This window comes from Alligator mississippiensis, chromosome 1 (assembly GCF_030867095.1).
Source record: "Alligator mississippiensis isolate rAllMis1 chromosome 1, rAllMis1, whole genome shotgun sequence".
Taxonomy (NCBI): Eukaryota; Metazoa; Chordata; order Crocodylia; family Alligatoridae; genus Alligator; species Alligator mississippiensis.
Window position 1 is genome coordinate 91,693,424 of NC_081824.1, and position 25,708 is coordinate 91,719,131.

Below are 25,708 nucleotides of genomic sequence, written 5' to 3' on the forward strand. Positions count from 1 at the left end.
AACGTTGGTAGTGGTTATAGCTAACTTGTTCAGTTCTAACGTATGGTTTCAAGGTAACACCACTCTTCCAGTCAGTGTGCCTTCCTAATTATGTATATTATACCACCATCAAGCCTTGAGAGGTCCTTTTGTGCTAGGCACTGTACCTGAAGGGTTTATAATCCACATGAACAAGAAATAGAATGTGAGAAGGATTATTTTTGTACTTGGTTTTTAGGTGGGGAACTGAGACATGGAACTATTAAGTGATGTGCCCAAGGTTACATAGGGCATCTGAAGCACAGCACAGGAACTGGATGCTATGTTCCTGAGCCCAAGCCAAAACAGCATTTTAACCACAAGATCATCCTTCCTCTCTAAGAGGTTTTGCCAGGTAATGAAAAGCCTTTTCAAAATGCATTACTGATTCATTGCTGCATGTTAATGACAAATTCTATATCAGCATTTAAATAATTTAAATAAGCATTTCTAACATAGAGGAGTATTTTATCATTGGGTTTGTGTTACCTGAAGTCTAACAAAACAGATACAAAAGTAAAGAAACTTGAAATTACAACATTTCTTTTCAGTCACCAAAGCAAGTAAAATATTCATGAAGTGATGCAGACAGATTAAATCCATTTAATTTAAATAGCATTTTAATTGCCAAAAATTTGAAAAAGTCACCATGCCATGAGAAATAAGAATTATCCGTGCAAGCAAAAATAAGCACCTAAGCCTTGTTCCATTAAATGAAAGTCTGTTTAGAGACTCAGAAAATGAAGAAAAGCACCTGGCAGGGTTTGTATCAGCTCTGACTCATCTCTTCATCCACACAGATGCGAACCACAGAGCCTGAGGTGATATTCCTTGTGTTTTGCACCCTGCCCTGCTCTATCCATAAAATGTGTGCACATATGCAAAAACAGAGAACTTCTTGTGTGCTCTACACTCCTCTTCCTCAACAAATATAGCCTTATAGAATAAGCAATTCACTGGAGTGATTTACCACATTACTAACACTTCTACCATAATAACAGTAAATGCCATTTTCTATCATCATTCTTACTATTGTTATTTAGATTTATATCCCACTCTCTCTAGAAAGGCTCCTGTGTTTCTAGAGACTCCTTTCTGTGATTCCTTTTCCTAATAGCAAAACATTTAATTTAAACAGACCTATTATTTCACTTAAACATGTCAAGTAAGCACCCCCCCCTCCGCTCCCATAAGCAACAGCTCACCAAAACTCCTTATGTCAGATGGGGTGGGGAGGGGTGGGTGGGGAGCAGTGTTTGGGAGACGGACAGGCAAGCAAGGCTGGGATCATGGAGCAGTGACAGTGCAGGGCTGGAGCAGTCACAATCTGCTGCCCGCATGCCTGTGTGATGGGCGCCAATTCTGTGGACATGGGCCTGCAGGGAGAAGATCGTGGCTTTGCCCAGGGCCCCAGCCCTGTGCTGTCACCACCCAAAGATCCCAGACCCAGCCATAGCTCTATCCCACCTGCCTGGCTGCGCACCCTCCTCATGTGGCTCCAGGCTGGGCTGGATCACGGGGCAGTGACAGAGCAGGACTGGGGCAGAACTGTGATCCACTCCCTGCATGTCCCTGCTAGCAGAACCAGGACTCTGCCCCAGTCCTGTCCTGTCTCTGCCCTGTGATCCTGGGGTTTCCATGGAGACCAGCCAGGAGTTGTGCGGGCAGGGGGCACGGCCAGGTGGATGGGATGGGGCCGTGGCCACAAAGGGAGCTGCAGCTGGGGCCGGGAGCTTGGGACATTGACTGCATGGGGCTGGGGCAGAACTGCAATCCTTCATGCCCTTGCCAGTGAAACCTGTGCCCATTGCTGGGGCGTGTGGGCAGATCGTGACTCTACCCCCAGGCCCTGTCCACATGCTGTCACTGCCCCAAGATCCCAGGGTCTCCTCAGTCCTGCCCAATCTCGCTCATGGATGCCACTTCCCGCACACCCGGAGTCCCATCTGAGCTGCCTAGCTGAGTGTCCTGCCCACACAGGTCCTGCCCCAGTGGTGGGTGTACAGCAGGTAGGCTGGGGTGCCTGGGCAGTGAAGCCAGGTCCTGCCAGGGCTGCCAGAAAGTGAAGCCTGGCCACTGCACCACACCAGCCCCACTACACGCCCGGGGGCAGTGGGACCAGCAGCACACCCCACAGCCCAGGCTACTCCCCAACCCTGGGCTAGGAAGGACTGAAGGACCCATTGTGGGCTAGATCTGGCCCACAGGCCATAATTTTGCCCACCCCTACCTTAACAAAAGCTAGCATAGAAAGCATGGCTAAATGAGGTTGCAACACAGCATCAAGGCAATTCCTCAAAGTGCCACAACTCATACAATAGCCTAGAGTAGCTTCCAGGTCCCATCCCCTCTCTCATAACAGGGGCTTCTCAAGCCCCTAGAGCAGTAATTCTCAACCAGGGCACAGAGGCACCCTGCACTGCCTTCACAACCTTTCAAGGGTGCCCTGTTGTGCTATGCAATGTTAGCACTCTGTATGGAAATATATGATTCACAAGATAAGCCCAGAAATTTCAAATAGGAATTCATAGTGTTAACACAGTCTGAACTTTGTGATCTTTCCGAGTTCTTTGAATAGAACAATTCTTCTGTTGCAATTTCCATAGTCAAAAAAGAGTAAAAACTAAAAGCTGGCATTTTCTGAGAGGTTCCTTGAGTCTGACAAGTGGTGCCTTGAGTCAAAAAAGGTTGAGAACCACTGCTATAAAACAAGCCAAGACTTGGAGAGCTCAAAGGTAGCTTAAAACTACTCTTCTTATTCCTTTCCTGAGGCTGGTACTTGGAGCTTACATAGGGGAAAGAACAATTGAGGAGAAGGGGCTATACCTAGTATCTTGCATTACTACAAAGGGGTGTTAAGAACAATTAATAAAACTGCTTCTTTGTGGAATGTTCCAAAATCTTTTTAGGTTTATATCTCATTCAGAAACATAAAACAGATAAGAGGGTCCCATCATGCTGATAATTTTGTCAGTTTTGAAGATCATCTTGGATTAAGAGGCATGTCATGGAAATATATTACATTACTCATTGAAGAAGATAAATTAATCATATTTTCTTCTCTATTCTCCAATCATTACCCCCTAACATCTGCTGTTTTTCAATTTAAATTGTTTACTTCCTGTAAAATAAAGTATAAAAAAAAAGTTAAAAAAAACATTCTGGGACTAACAAAAACAAATACTAATTAAAAATCCTGAATACAGGTTAAATATGGACAAAGCAAGTCATTTTGGTTCTCTTTAGGAAAAAGAACAATTCCTGGGCTTCTCACTGCTTGAATGAATCAGTTTGCCAGATACAGAAGAGAACAAAAAATAATTATAAAAAGGTTCAATGGTATATACAATACAATGAAGACTCCTCTACACTGATCAAACGCAATCTGACTAATAATAATTTAAGATGTTAACCTGATACACGAAATTAATAATTCCTATAAAGTTCAGGTGAAAGTATAAAAAACGAATATGTTCCCCTTCATTTCCTCTTCATTCAGGAGACTTTGTTGATGACATTTTTGTTATTGCTGTTGCTAAGAGAAATTTCTTTGTACAGAACTAATTGAATAGAAGAACAATCACTTACTTCCGCTTTGGTAAGTTTGGACAGTTTTCAAGAACCTACACTCTTCAAGTTGTCACATCCTTCAAGTTATCATAGTCACATTCATATTCAGCTTATTTCAGGTTTCATCAGATCTTACACTGTAAGCTCTCTGGGGCAAAGACTGACTTTGCTTTTTTTGCTTGGGTCTTTACAACTAGACTAAATCACTGATCTGAGGGTAGGAATTGAATGAGGTGTGAAGGGGGAAGTGCAGTTGCAACCCACCTTGGATTCCAGTTCCACCTATGTTTTAAAACTAACTACCTGGGAAGGGCAGCAGCATTTCTCTTCAGGCAGCACTAAGGGAGCCAAATGATTTCATGGTTCATAACATACCTGCTTCCTGCTAATCTCAGGTGCCAATGAGCCTCTCTTCTGTTTAACGGTCTTGATGTTCCATTAATCAAGTTATCCTTTCTTCTGCAATTTTGTTGTCTGTTAGCCATTCTGGGTAATATCTCTGTTTTATAGTCCTGCAGTCTGTTTTTAGTTCTAGCTAAAAACCTTAACTCAGGTACAATAATGTTAACTCAAGTAAACTGTGGCAGGCCCATGCTCACAGTGCCGCAGCTGGCATGCCCTGTCTACCTGGGCACCACCCCAAAGCCTACTCTCCTGCCATGACTTGTTGTTAGTTGAGATTAATTGGAGGTGCTGTTCAGTGATTTTCTCTGGCCCCAAGCAGCTCAGCCAGTAGGTATTCTGTGAGGCTCTGCTCCCCCTACACCACCTCACCCCTTTCCACTCAGGTGGTCCACTCTGGTCTCAGTAGTATTTGCAATGAGCCACTAAAGCCACTTGTTCTCCTTGCATGCCTGCCTCCATGGTCCCCATTGGGAGCGTGGTGAGGCCTTCCTGGCCAACAAATGCACAACTTAATGATAATGAAACTAAATGTGCTCATGTGATATGGGCAAACAGGGCATCGATGCTACCCAACATTTTACTACCCAACATTTTACTTCAGTGTTCTGCGTCTGGTGAGGCATGCTTCACCTGGCCCCACCTAGATTCCCCTTTGTGGGCATTCCCCAGGAGAGCTGGGGTAGTAGGCCTGCTGGCATATGGGTGCATACTGCAGTACATCAGGCAACACCCCCTCATGCTTCCTAGGGTCCTCCACAACCACTGCTGCCCTAGCAGTGGACTTTGGATCTGTATCCACTCAAGCGCGGTGGCTGTGGCTACAGGGGTGCCACATGGGTTTTCTTTCGCAGCATGCTTTACCAGTTCCTCTTGGGCTGGCCTTCCCTCCCAGCTGCTCTCGCATTACCTTTCAGCATCATGGTGTGTGATCAGAGGATCAGTTGGGTCTGCACCATTGGGTTTACCCAACATGGCTTCTGCACCAATACCTGCTCTTTCTCCTATGGGTGCTTGGTCACCCACAGGGTTTCCTCTTCTGGTGGAGCCTCCTGCCCCTGGAAAGATTCCCAGCTGTGATGCTGCAGGTAAGTGTGCTGCCTGCCTCTGCAGGTAGGTTCCCACAGCAACTGGGGCTCCTGCAGCCTGACCTGGCAACCTGCTCCAGTGGGGATGTGCTGGTCCCACTCCAGTTGCAGAGAGGGTTTTAGGTCACAGTCATGGTGCGACCTCTTTCTCCCTCCTCAGTGCTACTGCCAATGAGTTCCTTTCATCTTGGGAGTCTTCTGGGGCTGGACCACTCCACAGGCCTTCTACCAGTCATGCGGTGCCAGCCAATTCCCCAGCAGACCGGCCACCTGGATCCCAGCGCTGCAGTAAGTGTGCTGTGGGCCTGTCACATGAACATTAACTCAAGTGTGGAAATGACTGACAGTGATGTGCTGGAAGCACTGTCAAGATGCTCAAGAAGGCTAGACTTTGTTCTATGAATGTGAAAAAGAGATGTACATTTAAATATAACATCTAATAAAACAATATCTTTTGACTACTTTTGCCCAATTTGTTGTTTTTTAAACTTAATATATGTTCTAGCAAAGTAGCGCATGCTCCAATAAAGTTATATTCATTTTTGCTTTGATTCAAAACTGAGTAATATAGCCATAGGCCCTCAGCATATTAGTAAAGCTTTTTTTTCTAGTTTCTTTTTATCTGGAGAAAAATGTGTTGTGTTATATATGATGCTGCACCACACCGCGTACACCCCCTCTTTTTCAAAATCCTAGATCCAGCCATGCCTGATGGTGTCTGTTCTTACACAGCAAACTTTTAAAAACCAATCTGAACAGGAAATTGTGGAAAAGGAAATCATCCACAAACTGGATTATGTTGTTAAGTATGCTTTAAAAAGGGACTATGGATTCTTACCCCATTACCTGGATTAGTTTTTGTGACACTTTTGTTACTATGTTTACTGCTTGTTTGTTTGCCTATCCCAGCACTACCCCTTCCAACTCCTGCTATCCCCTCCAACCCCTCCTATCTGCCTCCAACCCCTCCTATCCCTTCCCTTTTGTATTCTAATTTCTCTCTTATTATTTACTGCTTGTTGTGCGTCTTCACAGCATCTGATGACATGAGCTTCAGCTCATGAAAACTTGAGCTGTAAACATCTTCTTTGGTTTGTCTATAAGATGCAAATCTACCTCTCCTTCTTCTTTACAACAGAGCCCCTATTCGGGATCCAGAGTGCTAAAACATAAAGAATCCTAATCAATAAAATCAGTGCCTGTTTTATCTTCATAAGTTATTTCTAAATTTTAAACAAGAATTAAGATAGCTTTGGCTATTAACCCATCCAAGATGCTATAACAACAAAAATACTGAAAAATGATTCAGTAAGTAATTTAAGAAGCTGCAAGCTGCATATCTTATAACAAAATCTGGATGCAGGAATTTGGCCATTTATATTTTTGAGAATACTAGATAGAAGGAAACTAAACCAAGTTACATAAACACGACACAAGAGAAGCCATGATGGCTGCTTGCAGATGTTAAAAAAAAACAAAAAACATGCTTGGCCAGAAGAAGCAGCATGTTATTTCAACCTGTCTCTGCAGCATCTGTAAAGATTGGGTGTTTCAGTGGGGCTTTTTGGCACTTTTAGCTAAAGGTGATTCAGTCAGCTATTAGATAAAAGCACAAAAAAAGCCCCACTAAAGCACCTGATCTTTACAGATGTCAAGAGAGCCAGGTTGAAGTAATGCACTCTCTCTTCTGGGCATGTGTGATGCTCGGTGTGGGAATGCACTGAGTTTCAAGTAAAGGGTTGTTTTTGGGGTGGTGGTGGAGGGGATTATGTCTGCAAGCATCCTAAAAAATCTGATGCACCTTAGCTAGGAAAAATAAAATTAGCAAAATAGCAACCTGCCAACACAACTGACTGATGCATCCTAGATAAGGACACGATGGGCGCATCCACACATACAGGCATGTGCACTTGCAGCAGCTCAAATAGGAGCAACACAAATTTGAGGCAGGGCTTTTTGCCTTACCACATGTGCTCAGACATGCACTTTGGTATGGGGCAAGTTTGCCACTTGGGGCAAAAAAAACCCCGCCCAGCTCCTCCTGGATCTGCAACCAGGGGGAGCTAGAGTCTGGGGCCAGCACCTGTGCTGACCCCAGCAGTATAAAAACCTGCCCTGGCAAGCAGCACAGGGCTACTTGCCCTCCGGAGCTTCTGAGGCCCAGCCAGTTGGTATCTGGGGACATTACCCCTTGTGCCAGCTGGACTGCTGAAGCAGCTGTGACCTGGAGTGGTCCCTGCCCCTTCTATGCACTGCAGCAATCTGGCAGTGAGGGCACTGCCTGTCAGTGACCTGCTGCCACCTGTGACAGCATCTGCCCCCTTGAACCTGCAGCCCCTTGGCTAGGCCCCTGCCAGACCCAGATGGGGCGTCCCCGCTCTGCCATCTGGGCAGCTATCACCCAGAAGATGTGCTCCTTGTGGTGGCCTGCTCTGAATTGTCCAAGTGTGTCCTCTTCGCCACAAATGGCCAACAGGTCAGCCACCTCCTCTGCCCCACCAGTGCTGGCCCTGGACAGGCTCATAGATTCATAGATGTTAGGGTTGGAAGGGACCTCAATAGATCATCGAGTCCGACCCCCTGCATAGGCAGGACAGAGTGCTGGGTCTAGATGACCCCATCTAGATGCTTATCTAACCTCCTCTTGAAGACCCCCAGGGTAGGGGAGAGCACCACCTCCCTTGGGAGCCCATTCCAGACCTGGGCCACTCTAACTGTGAAGTGAGTGGTGAGACCCAGGCTCCTCTGCCTGGGTCTCACCACTTGTCTCACTAGCAGAGATCCTGGTGTTCCCTGTTTAAAAATTTCAAATTCTCTGATAAGAAACCCAAATTTTCTCATTAAAATACCCAAAATAATGTTCTTCCAGTATTAAAATTAAATGGCACTCTATAGAGAGAGATCAGTTGGGCAATGTTTTATTGATACATTTACAACTGTAAAGCAATTTGGAAGCCTACCAGTACTGCTATCATCATGATAAAATAAATTCTAAATATCTATACATTTTGGCATTTACTTTTGGCTTTTTTTGTCATAGAAAAATTAGAGCTGTTCCTACCCCCTTTGCTCACAAGGATGTGCCACGCTGAGCAGCACTGATATGCCAGTGCCCTGCCCCTGACTCTCAACCCACAGCCTGCCCCCCCCAGTCCCCTCACTCCTGACTCACAGGTCCAGGTACGTGGGTAAGGGGTTTGTGGTTGGGGAGGGCCATATGGGAGGGCTGCTCAGGAGGGGTGGGTCTCACTGACTGCCCCCCAACAGGAAGCCACAGCCCCCCCCCACAGCAACAGCAGCCGCCATTGGGGCACTCAGGGCTTCGTGGCACACCCCCTGTGAGGTGTAGGGCGGCTGGGGACAGTGCAGTTCAGCGCCGGCTACCCGACACCTGGCGCTGCCTCTGACCCATTGCACAGGTGCGGCCCAGCTCAGTAAGGTGCCGTGTGCCTTCGGGCAGCTCCAAGCCACTCAGGCTGGTGGCCCCACACCGCCAGTCTGATTGGCCTGGAGCTGCCCAAAGGCGCACAACACTGTGTGTCATTGCACCAAGCCAGGCTGCACCGGTGCAATGTGGCAGAGGCAGTGCCAGGAGGCCAGCGCGAAGCTGCACTGCCCCTGTGCCACACAGGGGTCTGTGCCACAAGGCCCCAAGTGTCCCAATGGCCACTGCTGCTGCCGGTAAGCTGTGGGCCATGCAGGGGGGCCAGGGCGAGGGCCCTGCAGGTAGTGGGCTGTAGCCCCTGTGGTGGGTGGGTGGGGAACTTACCCCTCCTCAGCTGCCCCCCATGGTCTCCCACACCTTCACAGCCCCCACCTTCCAATCCCCCCAACTCCCTACTTACCTGGAACAGAGCAAGAGTCCAGGTCCCTGCAGCCTGTTTGCCCTACATGGGCAGGCAGCGTGCTTTAGCACCAGGGCAAGGGGCAGCCATAGAGACGCTCTGGTTTGCTATCAGAGCATCTCTGTGGAGGACCTGAGCCTCTGGTTGCCTCAGGACCCTGCCCTGCCCTCCTTTTTTCCCCCCTGTGTTTTATTTTGGTACCTGGATTTTCTGGATTTCCAGGTACCAAATTTGGAGCCCACACTGAAAATATGCAGTATGGGGAATTTTTTTTTGTTCCTGGCGTGCATCTTGCCGTGTATCAAACTGCTTTGAGACCCAGCAAAAGGCATGTACGGGCTTGTCTGAGCATGCCCAGTGAATACAGATGTCATTTGACTTCTTGGTTGTATTTAATGTTTACTTAGCTACGGGTTAAAAAACATAAAAGGCACCAGGAAGAATGCATATGCTATCTTTGAGCCCTGAAATCATGCCTATAGCACTGTCAACTTTTCTGTGATTTCTGGCCATTTCAATCACTGATAGAGGATCGAGGAGAATACATAAATATTTTTAGTAAATAAGCTTAAGGAGATGAACATAAGAATCACGGCATCTGTGACTTTAATTCACAAAACTGGCATGCTTTTAAAACCTCACTCTGATATCCCTTAATAACACACACATACACAACACTGTATGGATTAATCAAGTAAAGACCCTGTACATTTAAAAATCAACGCTCATAAATGACTCTCCTTAAATCACACATTCTGGAAAGGTTTTTTAAATTATTTCCTAATAAAAGGTAAATTATGGTTCCTTGTGAAGGGAGGCCTCTGCCACCCCAATGTTTTTACATATTAAATGTTTATAGGCCTATTTAGATAAAACTGTAATCCATAACTGTCACTTTCTATTCAAGTTCCAACATACCAGTTCAACTCCATGACATTTTTTCAAAACCATTTATAAAGAACTCAGGACAAGTAAACAACATCCATCACTGCTATTGTTAGGCCCAAGGAAACAATAATAGCACTACAATTAACTCCACAGGGTGGTCAATACATCACAGGAAAAACAAGTTCACTGCTTGACTGTCATGGCTCCAGACAACTGGAATACCTTTGGCTGAAATAAGATGTCACATGCGCATGCGCATACACACACACACACACCACTCAAAAGTGTGATTACTTCTTGTCATAGAAAAGGGAGGACACCATGGGAATAAAAATCAATAAAAGTGCCCGTAAATTAATTCATATGACATCTGAAATAGATTTTGTTGACAGTAAATCATAGATTAGAATCAGTTCATTATATTGCTGTCGTATCCCCACAAGTAATAGAAAAACCATTGTGTGAAAATAAATTCCTACGGTGCTCTGAAATACTACACATCTAGCTGCAATTTAAAAAGACAAAACCTTGTCATAAAGCAAAAAAGTAGTTACAGTTTCTTAAATCTGAAAAGCTATTTATAAAACAAGGCAGACGAGATTCTTTGGGTAAATCTGATATCTTTTATTAGGCCAACTAAATAGTTGGAAATATTCCCAACTATTTAGTTGGCCTAATAAAAGATATCAGATTTACCCAAAGAATCTCGTCTGCCTATGTCCTTAGACCAACACGGCTACAACCTACAACCCAGTATTTATAAAACAAATAATCCAAAAAGAAGGATTAAAATGTCCCCCTTTAAATATGTTCATAGTATAGTTTATTGATTATAAATTATCTACATGGTACATAATGTAACCAATAAAGTGACTGATGAATGTACTTTCTATACATAACTTTGGGAAATAGATTCTTAGTTTTAGTAACTTCAAAGATATTTCCAGAAAAGTTATGTTCATTACAGATTTACATAGTTAACAACATTTATTTTTAGAACTTTACTATAAACTACTTTAATGTGCAGGATGCAGAGTCAGAATAGCACTCTATTTCTCCTGAAGTGAATGGGAGATTTGTCATTGACTTTCAGCAGGACAAAATCTCACCTATTAACCTATAATAACAATTGATTTAATGTGTCACAAAACTGAAAAGGAGAGAAAACAAAAACTGAAATTATGCATGTCATTTGAAACAATGGAGTCTCATCCTTCCATCCCACCTTCCAAAGGTCCGTTTATGTCTTTCTTGCATTTAGGTCTGAAAGTCCTCTCAATCTGAATATAAAGTCTAAAGATGTCTGAAATGTAAAGATTTTTCTTTTATAAAGTATCAGATGCAAAAGAATTGGTGAATCCATTGATTGATAACCCAGGGGTCAAACAGGACCAATTAAGGAAGTGAAGAACATAGCAGAGGCAAAATTGCAAAATCTCTTGCAAAGTTGTCACCACTGCAAATGTTGCAGAGATACTGGCTTGTGGCCTGTCTTTCCTTTGCCACTCTAGTAATAAAGATGAGGTACCCTCAGACTAAAGAGCCAGAAAAAGGCTGCCTTACATATCTACAGGAACAAGATTACAACTCAGAATACAGACCCAAGTATATTCCTGACCTTATACACTTTATCCTCGCACACAACAATTTCACTTTTAATAACCAACGCTTCCTCCAGACGATGGGAATAGCTATGAGCACCAAAATGGTCCCACAGTATGCCAACCTTTTTATAAGCCACCTGGAAGAAGACTTCCTCAACAACTGCACCATTAAACCCTTGCTATACTTAAGATATATCGATGACATCTTCATCATTTGGACTGAAAACCTACAATCGCTGATTGAGTTCCATCAGAAATTCAACAATCACCATCCATCCATCCATCCATCCATCCATCCATCCATCCATCCATCCATCCATCCATCCATCATCTCTCTAGAATACTCCAGCACCAACATCTCCTTTTTAGACACGATGATCAGTATCCAGAATGATAAAATACAGACCACGTTATACAAGAAACCCACAGACCAACATACATATCTGCACAGAACCAGCAATCACCCTAAACACAACAAAAAAGCTGTGATATACAGCCAAGCCCTCAGATACCACCGAATTTGTACTGAAGAGAACACCCGGGATTGCCACCTCACCAATCTTAAAAAGGCTTTCACCTAACAAGGACACTCCTTCAGAGAGATAGATTGCACATTTGAAAGAGCCACCCTAATACCATGTGAAAAACTGCTGCAGTACAGAAGAAAACACCCCACAAATCGCACACTGCTGGTTATGACATATCATCCCTCCCTCAAACCCATACGGAAAATCCTCAAACAATTGCAACCCATACTAGAAAGAGACCCTATTCTTACAGAGATCTTCCCAGAGCCACTATTCCTAGCCTTCAAACAAGCACTGAACCTCACTAACCTCATCACCAGAAGAAAACTTCCTCAGACCCAGAACACACCAGATGGATCCAGACCATGCCATGACAAGAAATGCAAAACCTGCCAACACATCTCCAACACATCTCCTCCAATCTCCATTACTACACCCCACAACACAGCCATCAGCATTCCTGGATCTTCCAGCTGCACTTCCAGAAATGTAATATATCTCATCCAATGCACCAAATGCCCTGATGGAAAATACGTAGGACAGACCAAGCAACAACTGCGCACCAGAATGAAAGCACACCAGAAATCTATCAAAGACAAGAAAACCCAATTACCTGTGGGGGCACATTTCTCACAAGAAAACCATTCTCTCTCCAATCTCTCAGTCCTGATCCTCAAAGGAAACTTATAAAACACTTCCCAGAGATGAGCCTATGAACTTCACTTCATCAACCTCCTGGATACTAAAAATCATGAACTAAATAGAGACATGGGATTTATGACATATTATAACCTGCCTGACATCTGACTCCCCAGGTTTCTCTCTTCCCCCCCTTCCCAAAGCCTCTCTCTCACCCATTGACTCCTCAATCTATATTTTCACTAACTACCTGTCTTGCATGCATACCAGCCCAGCCTCTGGCTTCTTTACTTTTCATTCCATCTAGGAAGAGCACACACCAACTGCTGAAACTTCCTTAGCCTGACAAAGGGTTTTTGAACCCGAAAGCTTGCTTAATAATTTTTTCCAACTATTTAATTTGGTCTAATAAAAGATATCAGATTCACTCAAAGAACCTTGTCTCCTTGAAATAAATAAATAATTTAACTCACAGGGAATCAAACCCACATTGTACACAACTATAAGTTCTGAATGCACTTAAATATGAAGTAGCACACTTGTAACAAAAATGTCATCTTTCATTATATATGAGCCACTGCTGCAGAAAGCCAAAATTTACTAATCATTGTATATTCTTTTAAGTGATTTACTAAATACAGGACAAGCAAAATCCATCTAACACTTAGTAGTAAGTGCAAGTAAGTTCTAAACTTACAGCTTAGAATTACGAGTAGCAAACACTATATTCATTAATAAGCATAGGAATAAGCTCTGTAGTAATATTGAAACTGGGTTTTATTAAGACTTATATTTCCATTAAGCTGTCTAGACACTTGTTGAAAATCTCAGCCTAGACATACTGAGACAGAACTTCACACTGTATACAAGTTGGTGATGAAATGCAATCATTTTGATTAAAAGATGATTTTTCATTAAACTTTGGTGGTTTGGGTCATATTTTAAGGCTGTTTAACTGCTTAACATAAACCTAAAAACACTTAATAAAAAAATTGGCACTCAGTTTTCTCAAATGGGTTATTGGCACTTGAGAAATACTGTATACATCAGTTCACAAGCTATTTTATGGGGATTTTTTTCCCAGAGCAGACTGTTGCATTTGGATTGCAGCAGCATCCAAAATATGCTAGTTTGTGCAAACACAGATGACAAGAGTCTGTCCATTCTATAGTGTAGAAAATAAAAAAGGAACCTAGAAAGAAGAAAAAAGCAAGACAAACTGCTATCTGTTCTTTACCTTTATTAACTGGCCATTTCTTGGGCATGTTATAGCAAAAGTAGGAAAAAAACAAAACTCAATGAGAAGACAACAATAGCCTGGAAAGAGTGAGAGGTTAGCTGCAGAAACAATTTGGTGCTCTGTGCGGCAGAGATGCTGTTGAGCACCAGAGAGCAGGGGCAGGAAAGAGGTTCAATTCACTCAATGTGGGATCACAAAGACCCACTCTGCTGTTGCCACGACATGGGTTCCCTGCATGGGCAACTGGTGCCACCTTAGTCAGGGGGGCACATGCCCCCCCTGCAACCAGTCCTGTCAACCGGGGTTGTGGGGGGCAAAGTCCCCCCCATGGCCGATCCTGCCAACCGGGGGGGGGGGTACACAGCCGATCTTGCTGCCCAGGGGAACCCCCGCGGCTGATCCTGCAATGACCGATTGCTGCAACCACTTCCAGGAGTGGCTGCAGTGATTGGCCAGCACTTGCAGGGGGGACACCGGTGCTCCCACCTGCCCCGCTGCCCATCATCTAAGTGGCAAACCCAGCCAGTTAAGGGGTGCACCATCACTCTCAGAGGGTGCATGCGCATGCCCATGCACCCCTACGCATCGCCATTGGTTACCTGCACCCTGGCAGTTGCTGCTGCCATGCAGGATCCTTGAAGGCTGCCATTCTGGTGCCCCTCTAATTTGACACTCAGGGCAGGCACTTACTTGCTCTGCCCTGATTATACTACAGGTCTATAAGGTGGGAGAGGCAACTGATGCAGGATCTTGGCTTTGAAGCAACAGCAGAAGCCAAGAATGGGGCAGTATTGTCAGAACAAGCAGAGAAATGAAGGGTCAGGATGCTTACCATCAAAAGTACACACACACTTGCTCTCTGTACTGGAACACTGAATTTCTTTTTTGTGTGAATAGGAACCTTTAAAATAGGAGGGCTGGGCATTTTTTGTTGGTCATTCAGTTTGCTGTCAGGGCCAGCCATTGAATCCCCAGATACACAAAAGCCTCTGTAGTCTGAACAGAGAGACCAGGTCACTGCCCCTGTTATGGACTCTCCAAGCTCAGTCGATGGGTACAGATTCTAACATGTCTTCCTGAGAGCTGCAACTCAAATTCATCGGTTTGACCCCAGTCCTGTCCTCACTCTTCAGACTCTCACCAAGCTTGTATGCATGGTGGATTTTCTGGTGTATAGCTCAATTTGTCTCTCAATTATCTCACACTTTTTGAAAACAGAATTTGCATAGAGTTTCTAAACCTATTACTATGCTTTACATAATAGACAAAGTGTAAAAGATTATAGGCCATTAGAAAATGACAACAAAGCTTACCTTATTTTTAGGAGCTGGGGGGCATGGGAGGGGGGCACAGTCTGTGTCCAAGACAAAAGATTTCCTCCTCTCTGAAAGTGGCCCAAGTATAAAGGCCTCAGCTCCTGCCTTTTCATAACCTTGCCTCCTCAACTAGGTCATTCCCTGGTCAGGCCTCATCAGGTGATCAGCTGCCTCTGCCAGGCAACTTTGTGAAATGACAGCCCACTTTTCCTTGGTGTTATTGTTTGGGACATTACTATTTGAATAAAGGGCCATTTCCACTTACAAGCTGTCCATTATTATGTTTGTGCTAAGAACCTTTGGGGGGTCTCAAGCCAACACGGAAGTGAAAAGACTAGGAAAAAATAAAGGGATGCACATTGATAACAGAGCTGGCAATCTGGGGATTATACATGTAGAGAATTCAGAACCTTAAGCACAATTTCTAGGTTGTATAGACAGATTCCCCAAGTCATCCTTCCTTTATGTACAGAAAGCTGAAGACAGAAAAAACAGCAATCAGACAGGCATAGCAAGACTCCAGCAAGACACAAAGACCGTTTTGTTTTGTTTTTTTTCATTTTTCCAAGAAGCATCTCCAAGCTGGAATATACAATGCATTATAGCTTCATGTACAATATTACATCATGAATTCACCAAATGAAAGCAGCATTTCCAAATAATCCTGCTTCCCGAAGTTAACTTGAAGAAGATGGAAATCAGAATAACATTACTTTGCTCAACTTCACCAATGTCTTCTAAGACCAAAACGTACTGGACATTTACAATTACTACAACACCAGCAACAAAAGTATATGTTGGTAACTACTATAATTCTGGAAGTTCTCAGTTAGGAGCTTTTAAAATTCTTGTCCTGTAATTTAATTAATTGAAGCAAGATTGTCTATCATTGATATTGCACAATCCTGCTCACTTAAGTACATTTTATATTATGTAAAATAAAATATACCCTCATTCAACCTGACTTCAAGAAAAAGGTTATGAAAGATTAAACTGAAGGATACATTTTACTTCCTGCTGCGCAGTACACAATAGAACCTTCATTAGCCCCTGAGTGGTCTTCCGAGACCCCACAGCACTATTATCTGCAAAGCTGAGCTCTATGCTCACAAGAAAGAAAAAAAGTGTAGTTTTGGCATCCCCTGGCCCCCAGCATCTGCAGTTCAAATTACAGACAATGCAACATGCTGTTCAGCAAAATATCTCTCTAGTCCATCCCCATTGTACTCGACACTTCATTTTCAGTCTTTTATGTTGTCTTTACATTTACAAAGAAGCTTTCCGAGTAGCTTCACTGGTAATTTTCATTGGGCCTATTATGCTACAGTTATCACAAGTAAAAAAGGCTCATTAAACAATTACTGAACTTCCCAAGGTAAGATTATGAGGGCACACAGGAAGGAATTAGTAAGTACTGCCTGCAGAAAGAGTGACGTGCCCATATTTTACAGAAGGATTCGTCTTTCAGAGGAGCTTTTAAGAAATGACTCATCTATTTATTATGAAGTTAACACCAGCACATAAAGTATTCAAAACTGGGCATGCTCTAGCCATACTTAAAATGTCAACTATTAAGTGTTATTAACCAGCTAATTAAGGGATTTTTCAAGAACTATGGAGAGTGACACCAAAAGCAAGAAACCAAAGCACACCTTATATTCCACGGTATTTCTAAAATGTACTTATCACTATACTAACCCAAGAGTACTTACTTACGGATAAGAATAGGATTTTCTTTACTCCTCTAAGATTTTATGGCACATTTTATTGAGGTCACCTGTAAATTTCTAATTTGACCCAGAAAGAACCCAAGAGTACACACATATACCTGTTATGCCAGAGCGGGCAATTATTTCAGGCAGAGGGCCGCTTACCCAGTTTTGGCAAGCTGTCGAGGGCCGCATGGGTAGCCCTGCCCCTTGACAGGTGCCCCACCCCCTGGTCACCATCTTGGGACCAGTGTCCCAGGGTCAGCATCGGTAGGGCCCAGAGCAAGGTGCAGGCTGGCAGGGGTCTGTGGAGTCGGGCTGGACTGCACCAGCAGGGAGAGGGGGGAACTGGGCTGGTTCCCTAGAGCCCCTGCTGCCCTGCTTTGGGCCCTGCTGGCGCTGGCCCTGTGCTCCTGTGCCTGCTCACTGCCAATGCCCCCAGCCCCGTGATACAGGCAGGGGGCAGCACACAGCCCCGACCCCCTGCTCACCGGTGGGGAAAGAGCTGGTGCAAAGCGTGGGGAAATGCAGCCCCTCCCCCGCTCCGTGGCCCGTGCTCCCTGCTGCAGCCACTCGTAGCCCGTGTGGGGCTGCCCTGAGCAGGCACAGGCAGCCCCACACAGGCTGCGAGCAGCGGCAGCGTGGGGCGCTGGCCACAGGTCACTCCCTCCAAATAACTTTGTAGCTTGTTCTCATCACACTAATAACTGAATGTGTTGCCAAGTACTCCCCTGTGCCTGGGAGCCCCATCAACTGAGGGGCTCCCAATTACAAGAATGCACCGCCTGCTGCCAGCCCCACACTGACAAAACTTTGCTATGGCAGCAGCATACCTGCACTGCTGGTGCTGTGATCCTCGTCAGCCGTGGGGCTTGCAGCTGGAAGAATGCTGCCCTCCCTGCACGCTTCCCTCGCAGCATGGGCAGATGGGAGAACACTGCTGCTGCTGCAAGCCTCGTGAGGTACAGAGATCACAGCAGGGACAGCAGGGAGAATGCAGCCACTGATGCAAGCCCCACACCTGATGGGGCTTGCAGCACCAGCAGTGTTCTCCCCACTGTCTACCATGCAAGCTCCACCCCCTGCTGCAAGTCCAGCATCTGATGAGGCTCACAGTGGTAGCAGTATTCCCAGCGCTACCTCCACTGAGAGCCCTGGAGCACACGTTGGTTGCAGGACTCACAGTTGGGACACAACAGGGAATACTGACCTGCTGTGAGCGGTGTCATCTGTGGGGGATCATGATCTCAGGCTCCCCCTGAACCGGCAACAAAGTGTGATGGGATTTAATACACAATCGCTTCTTCTGCTATACATGTGTGTCACGGAAGAAGGCATGGGTGGGTGGATTGAGCATTAGATGCCATTGTGCATTTACCAGCATGTGCAGAGGGGGCCTCAGCTGTGTATTATTTGTTGGTATAGGAAAAATATGATCTGAGGTCATACAAGGTAGAAATAGAGTACTCTAGCTATTTTTTGTTTCTAAACTGAAAAAAGGAAGGAATTTAAAAAATCCTTACCTGCTATACCATTTGATTCCTTCTGTAGATCACAGTACCACAGCCTATTCACTGGATCACATCCTTCTCGTATGGACAGCAAGACATACTGGCCATCATCAGAAACCTGCAAGGAGTTAGAGATTAGGAAAACACATTCTTTTGCATAAGATGTCTTGAGTAGAAAAGTTAGGAATGTACACAGCACTAAAAATAGTCAATAAGATATGCCATTTTACTGTAAAACTTAAGAATTAAAATCACTGTATACAAATCTAAATTAAGGTGATGCTTTCAAATTCTCTTGGGAAAGGCTGCACAGTGCATTGGATTTGAATAGATATACAAATTTTCTTACATATTCAAATCCTACTGACAATGCAGTCTAGCTGTCATGGACTCATCCCAAAACCAAGTTGCCTTTGGAGTTCATCGTGTGGCATGCATGGATATTCTTTATTCCTGTGGTGTTTAGTTTCTATTTGAAGCTAGTATGAAGTTGGGTTCAGTTTTGTCATTTTCATATTGGTATGTAATATAGTATTTGATATAAATGTACATTTGTAATTTCACAATGTAACTGGAAGAAAATCAAGTGAGGTATTTAGCACATACACAAGGCATTGTAGACCTGTATGTAATGGGGAAATCAACTCTATAGAAAACATTTGAGAGAAATAGCCCTGTAGCCAGAGGAATTCCAGGTACCTCATGGCGACCAGAAATGTCTGGAGAACTTGGGTGACTCATGAGCAATTAGAATAATTGAATAATTAAAATGCTGATATTGAGGGACTGATTTGGAGGCGTTTTACAGTTTAATTATGAGAGAATAGTGTTCTTTTGAATATTTCCCAAGCTGACAAATGGTCTGAGGTCCCAGCAGCCAAGGCTGGTAGAATCAGCAGGAAGGCTGATTTATGAAAACAGTGGCAGGACTCTCAGGAAGGCTAGGGTATAGCCAGATGAAAGGGTAAGAAACATTACTTTTTTTTTTTTCTATCTTTAAGCTTAACATCATACAGTTTTCCTAGAGCAAACAGAGACTCCTTCACTGCAGCTGTGGAGTCCAGCATAAAGGCAGTGGAGATGAGGTTGGCAGAGATAAGGAATTATTCCAGGGCAACACTGATCTGTTCCTTGGGACAAACAATGGGACAGTAGGGAGAAACGTAGAGCTCTGGGTGGCCCCTGTAGACAGGTTCCTGACATTAGCTGAAGCTATGTACCAGATACAGACCCTCTGAACTGTGGTGTTTCTGTATTGAGGAAGAAAAGAATGCATGGCTCTTACTCTTGTTAGCGAAGTGTGGCAGATGATAGAATCACAGAAAATTAAGATTTGGAAGGAACCACAGAAGGACATCTAGTCCAACCTTCTGCTCAAAGCAGAACCACCCCAGCTATATCATCCCAGGCAAGGCTTTGTCTACCCAAGATATATATTTAAAAAAAAGGGGTCAGCTTACTTTAGAGAGAAAACACGTAAAAATAAATAAAAATAGAAGGCAAACTCGTAGGTTTCTGTTAGGTACTAAGTATATTAAATATTAAAACTCAAGAACTATTTTTAAGATATCAAATCTGGGCCTTTCCACCTTAAAAAAAGGTGAAGCAGCAGATTTTAAGGAGGACTGGCATTATTACTAACTGAGAGATTTCAAAGCTGGCCTTCAGTCAGACAGAAAAGGGGTGAGGATGACAAAAGGAGGAGTCTGTAGTACATAAATCTGAGGATAAAAAGATTTTCCCAAGCACTTTAGAATATTAATGATGAGGACTCAACAATTCTGGAGAGCGTTTTATATAATGATTATGTAATAAAACCTGTAGAAAAAGGAGTCAAAAAGAACACGAAGTGTGTGTTCAATGTCAGTGAGAAGGCTAATTTCCTATTCATACTTATTCAGATAGTTAGCGGACTGTGAAGTCTTCACATTATATGCATTCAAACTAACACTTAAAATTAATAGTACAGCTGCAAATCCTGGTCTGAGACAGTTATCTGCAGTATCATAATAAAGGAATTGTGACTCTACCCAACTAAACTCCTAGATGTTCCCTTCATCTAGAAGCCTTCATAGAATCCTACTATCAGAAACTGGGGAAATCGTCACATAACTGGTTCTCACCCTTTTGGGACTCAAGACATACTTGCTTGGACTCAAAGCACTTTTAGGAAAATGCCAGCTCTTTGTTTTTATTTGCTTTTACACTTTAGAAAAAGATAGAGCAATTATTCTGTTTCAAAAAATTCAGAAAGAGCACCATAGGTCAGAATGTTTTTAAAACTATGGATTCCTATTTGAAATCTCCAAGTTTATCATGTGAATCATGTTTGCACACCTAACTGTGCTAACACTGTGTGACTTTAAGTACATCAAAGAACCCCAGGGTCCTATCACACCCTACCTGAAAATCAGTCACATTTTGCTCTACTGTAAATTTTGCTTGAATTTTTAAATGCTTCTAGATCACCATAAAGATTCTGTTCGTCTGGAAATGGTAGGGGGCAGAGGGGAGACGGAGACAGAGACAGAGACAGAGAACTGTGTCAGGCAGCACCTTAGAGGCTAACTCATTCAGAGAGGCATAAACTTTCATAGGTGACAACCTACAGATGCTATGACACGGTAAGTTTTCACCTACAAAAGCTTATGCCTCTCAAAACAAGTTAGTCTCTAAGGGTGTATGTACACAAGCGCGGAGGCTGCTCCGATGCGGTGTAATTAATCGAGTCTGCTGGAGCATGGCATTTACTGTGTTCCAGCATCCTCCCACGTCTCATGTATCAGCGTCCCCGTGCTTCAAAATGCAGGCAGAGACACATGAACTAGAGCTCATAAAATGAGCTTTCATTCAAGTGCCCCCACTGCTGTTTTGAAACATGTGGATGCTGATGAGCAAAATGCTGTGGTGCTTTAATCAGAGTGGCTTTTGAACCTGCAATAATTAAAGTGCTACCCTCCCACCCCAAAAGCATGTGTAAAAGTGCCCTAAGGTGCAGCCCTGCCCATCTTGTCTGGCAAAAAACAGTGGAAAGCAGTAACCAGGATTCAGGTACAGTACTTGCCAAATAACTTCATTATGACCTACAAGTTCACGATTTCTCAGATGACTGTATGATTGATGCATGCCAACTGATTTGAACAAAATCTATTTCCTCTCCTGCCACATAAATATTTACTACATTAAAACAAATGCTTACTGATATAACAGTTAATTGTCTAAGATAAAAAACAAATGAAACTCAGTTTAATCTCTCCTTTCCACAGTCATTTTATAATAGTCAAGTTTGCATGAATCCATTATGCTTAATATACAGTGCCAGTGGATACTGTAATAAATTGACTTGACAGACCCTCATTGAACATAATTACCCAACAAGAACCATAGCAAATCAATTAAATTGTAACAGAACTCAAACATAATTTGATGACACTCCAAAAGTGTCAACAACAAAAAAGCAGCCATTTCTGGTATTCTGCCCTTGGATAAAAAGTACCCATTTGTATTTGTATTTCAGTCAACTGTTACAAGAATTGTTCAAACCAATTCTTACTTCAGATACTCCACATAACAGGTTAGAGTCTCTACTAGTGTGGGCTAACCTTAAATATACCATATGACTGTGCTTATCTTGGAAAATTATATATTATAAATGCGAGTACTTCCACAACATGGGCCACAATTCTGTTATCACTTCTATGTCAGCATGTACTTAAACCTACTGTAAAATCCCACTCAAATTGACAGGTCCCAACAGAAGTTAGGGAGTGCAAACACAGAGATCTATTTGCAGATTAAGAGTCCTTGTTGCCTAAAAATTAATCTATTAAATCCATATTTACATTACTAAATAAGTGCAAGAATTCTCCAAGATGCTGAATGAAACCTGATATCAAGTAGAGTGTCACAGGGATCAGTCCTGGGGCCAGTCTTTATCATACAATATCTTCATCAACAACTAGGAAGATGCCAGAGTGCACCCTCAGCAAGTCTGCAGCTCACACCAAACTGGGGGAGTAGTAGATACAGTAGAGGCTAAGATTCAGAGAGACCTAGACAAATTGGAGGACTGGACCAAAAGAAATCTCATGAGGTTCAATATGGACAAGTTCAAAGTCCTGCACTTAGGATGGAACAGGGCTCATGCACTGGTACAAGCCAGGTACTGACTGGCTAAGCAGCAGCTCTGCAGAAAAGGAACTGGGGGTTACAGCTGACAAGCTGAAAATGAGCCAACTGTGTGCCCTTGTTGCCAAGAATGCTAATGACATACTGAGCTGCATTAGTAGGAACATTGCCAGTGGATTGATGGAAGTGATTATTCCCCCTTATTTGGCACTGGTGAGGCCACACCTGGAGTACTGTGTACCCACTACAGAAAGGATGCAGCAAGTTGGAGAGAATTCAATGGAGAGCAACAAAAATTGGTTATGCGGCTGTGGTATATGACTTCTGAGAAGAGGCTGAAGGAACTGGGTTTATTTAGTCTAGAGAAGAAAAGATTGAAGGGGGATTCAACAACAACCTTCAGCTGCCTGAAGGGTGGTTACAAAGAGGATAGAGCTAGACTGTTCTCTGTGGTGGCAGATGACAGAACAAGGAGCAATGGTCTCAAGTTCCAGCAAGGGAAGGTTAGGTTAGATGTTAGGAAGAACTCTCTTATGAGGAGGGTAGTAAAGCACTGGGACAGGTTTACTCAGAGAAGTTGTGGACTCTCCATTCTTGGAGGTTTTTAAACCCTGGCTAGACAAAGCCTTGGCTGTGATGATAGCTGGGGCTGATCTCACTTTGAGCACGGGGTTGGACTAGATGACTTCCTGAGGTCCCTTCCAACCCTAATTTTCTATAAGTCTATCATTCTAAGATCAGGCCCAGCCTTACATTTTCTGTGGATTAAGTACAGAAATGAATACCGTATGCACACTAACTAGGGGTTATACACGCAAAATGTGTGTCAAACTAATTTAGGATATAGGCAAATGTGACCATTGAATTAATATATAATTATACCAATGTAAATTAACCAAACTGTAACATAATGCTACAGGAGAAGACATGAAAGTGTAGCAATACTATTGTAACTTTAATCCTGTTTCAATTAAGGTTGAAGTTACAGAAATTTAGCATGACTAGAAGAGTACACAGAGGTAAGAGTTGCATTGTAGTAGATGCACACTTTCAAGTGGCAGCTCTCCATTCACCTTTAAAGTGGTTAAAAGGCGTGTTTGTTAATACCCTTAAAGCATGGCTTTTCAGTGCGAAACCCTTTTCAGAGACGTTCCACTCTAAGTTACATACAACAGTCTTATCTTCCACATACATCAGTGGCAGGATTTAAACCTCCTTGACCTCCAGACCCCTAGCTTAAGCCTTTACTAGAGCAATTGCAGTTTCCAGTGTGAAGCAGTAGCAGGTTTTATCTTTTGGGCGCTACATTCAAAGATTCAACTTCCAGCTGTAACAGGAAAGCCTAATCTTGTTACCTCCAGAAGGATGAGGAGCAAGAAAATGGAGCAGGGGCCCCTTTAAGGCTCAGACTTTTGTAACCAAGAGAGGAAAAACTTCAGATTAGCCAGCAGCAACAAAAGTACAGAAACAGGAGCCATAAGGCTATAGGAGAATGTTTTAGAGCAAGCTGCACTGCTATGGGCAGCAGACAACACCTTGGCAAAGCAGCTAGTTGAAGCCTATAGAGCAGTGATGTTCAACCATTTTAGATTCGAGGCACACCTAGATGGTCTCAAGGCACCCCGTGGAAAATACTAGACTCTAGTTTTCACTCTTTTTCCTATTTGAAATTTCTAAGCTTATCTTGTGAATCATCTTTGCACATCTAACAGTGCTACCATTGTGTTGCATGCAGTTCATGACATCCTGATTGAGAATCACTGCTGTAGGCTGCATGGTTGATTCATGAGGGTCTTGTTTTGGTATATGCCCATAGCAGGTTTAGCCCCACGAGCAGCCGTGATGCCTTCTGGTGGCCACATAGCTCCTGCTCTGCTCTGGCTTCAGAATACCCTCCCTTCACTTTTTCCTGCCCTGCCTTGATGTAATAGGTTGATTTATTTAAAAGGAGGCTGCCCAAGTGTCCTAGAAGGAGGAAAAAAGTCAATTTAGCCAAATGACTAAAGCTTTTGTAAATGTTTGTCTACATAGAGAGTGAAAGAAGTAAAAACTCAAAGTTTTATCTTTCTTAATTAATGAGTAGTTTTTAAAGTATTCCAAAATCATTGATCTAGACATGCTCTTGCCAAGCATAAGCAGCAGGATAATGGCAAATGTAAAAGTGCTTGCCTGAAAATTTAACAAGTAGGCAATGGAAGCTGGCAGCCTGGTCTGAGGCAGGAATCATTTTCTCAGTACTGATTGAGAGGGGACAGATATGATGGAAATAGGTTGTGAAAAGCTTTGAAACAGTCAAGTCAGGCTCTATACAGACACAGAAATCAAAATTAAGGATAGCTGCACAGAAAAAACATGAAGCACAACACTTAGTTCAAAGTAACTAGTTATTGTTATATGCTGTTCCAATTAATTTTCATATTTTAAAACATATTTAGTTTCTTTATACCGCAGGATCAGCGAAGGTAGTGGAGGCATCTAAAAAAGTACAAGAGAAGACTGGTATAGTATTGGCATGTTCAAAGGAATCTGGAAGAATATGTGGGAAAAGAAGTTACCAGAAGGGCACTACCAGAGAGAAGGGGCAGAGGAAGACTGAAGATGACTACTTTACCTCAGTCTTTCACCAGACCAAGGGGAAAATCACGCCAGGTAGAGTACAGGATGAGCGCAGTAGGAATAAATCGCTTTCCTACTATTGCCGTAGAATTGGTATATGACCAATTAAAAAAATTAGACATGTACAAGTCAGCGGGACTGAATGATCTTCATCTGAGAGTGCTGAAGGAGCTGGTCGAAGTCATTGCGGAATCCCTGGCGAAACTATTCTACAACTCGTGGTACTCTGGAGAAGTCCCTGAGGACTGGGAGAGGGCCAGTGTTGTGCCCATCCACAAGAAGGGCAGGAAGGAGGACTATAGGCCAATCAGCCTAACTTACATCCTAGGGAAAATCCTAGAAAAGTTCATCAAGGAGTCGATCTGTGATAAGCTTGCAGAAGGTAAGATTCTGAATGACAGCCAGCATGGCTTCATCACGGGCAGGTCTTGCCTTACCAACCTCATCTTCTATGACCAGGTAACTTGCCACCTGGACATGAGACATCAGGTTGACATTGTATACCCTGACTTCCAAAAGGCCTTTGATCTAGTATCCCACAATATCCTCATGAGAAAATTGGAGGATTGTGGGCTTAACTCCAAGTCAGGTGGGTGAGAAGCTGGCT

At 43.5% G+C, this 25,708-nt stretch overlaps 1 protein-coding gene across 1 annotated transcript in view; it reads right to left on the reverse strand.

Annotated features, from left to right (window-relative positions):
- Window positions 1-25,708, reverse strand: part of PREP (prolyl endopeptidase) — a 198,942-nt gene that overhangs the window by 140,806 nt on the left and 32,428 nt on the right. Inside the window, exon 7 of the mRNA XM_006270251.4 lies at window positions 18,370-18,475. Coding sequence (XP_006270313.1) covers window positions 18,370-18,475 — 106 coding nt within the window. The remainder of the gene's footprint in view (window positions 1-18,369; window positions 18,476-25,708) is intronic.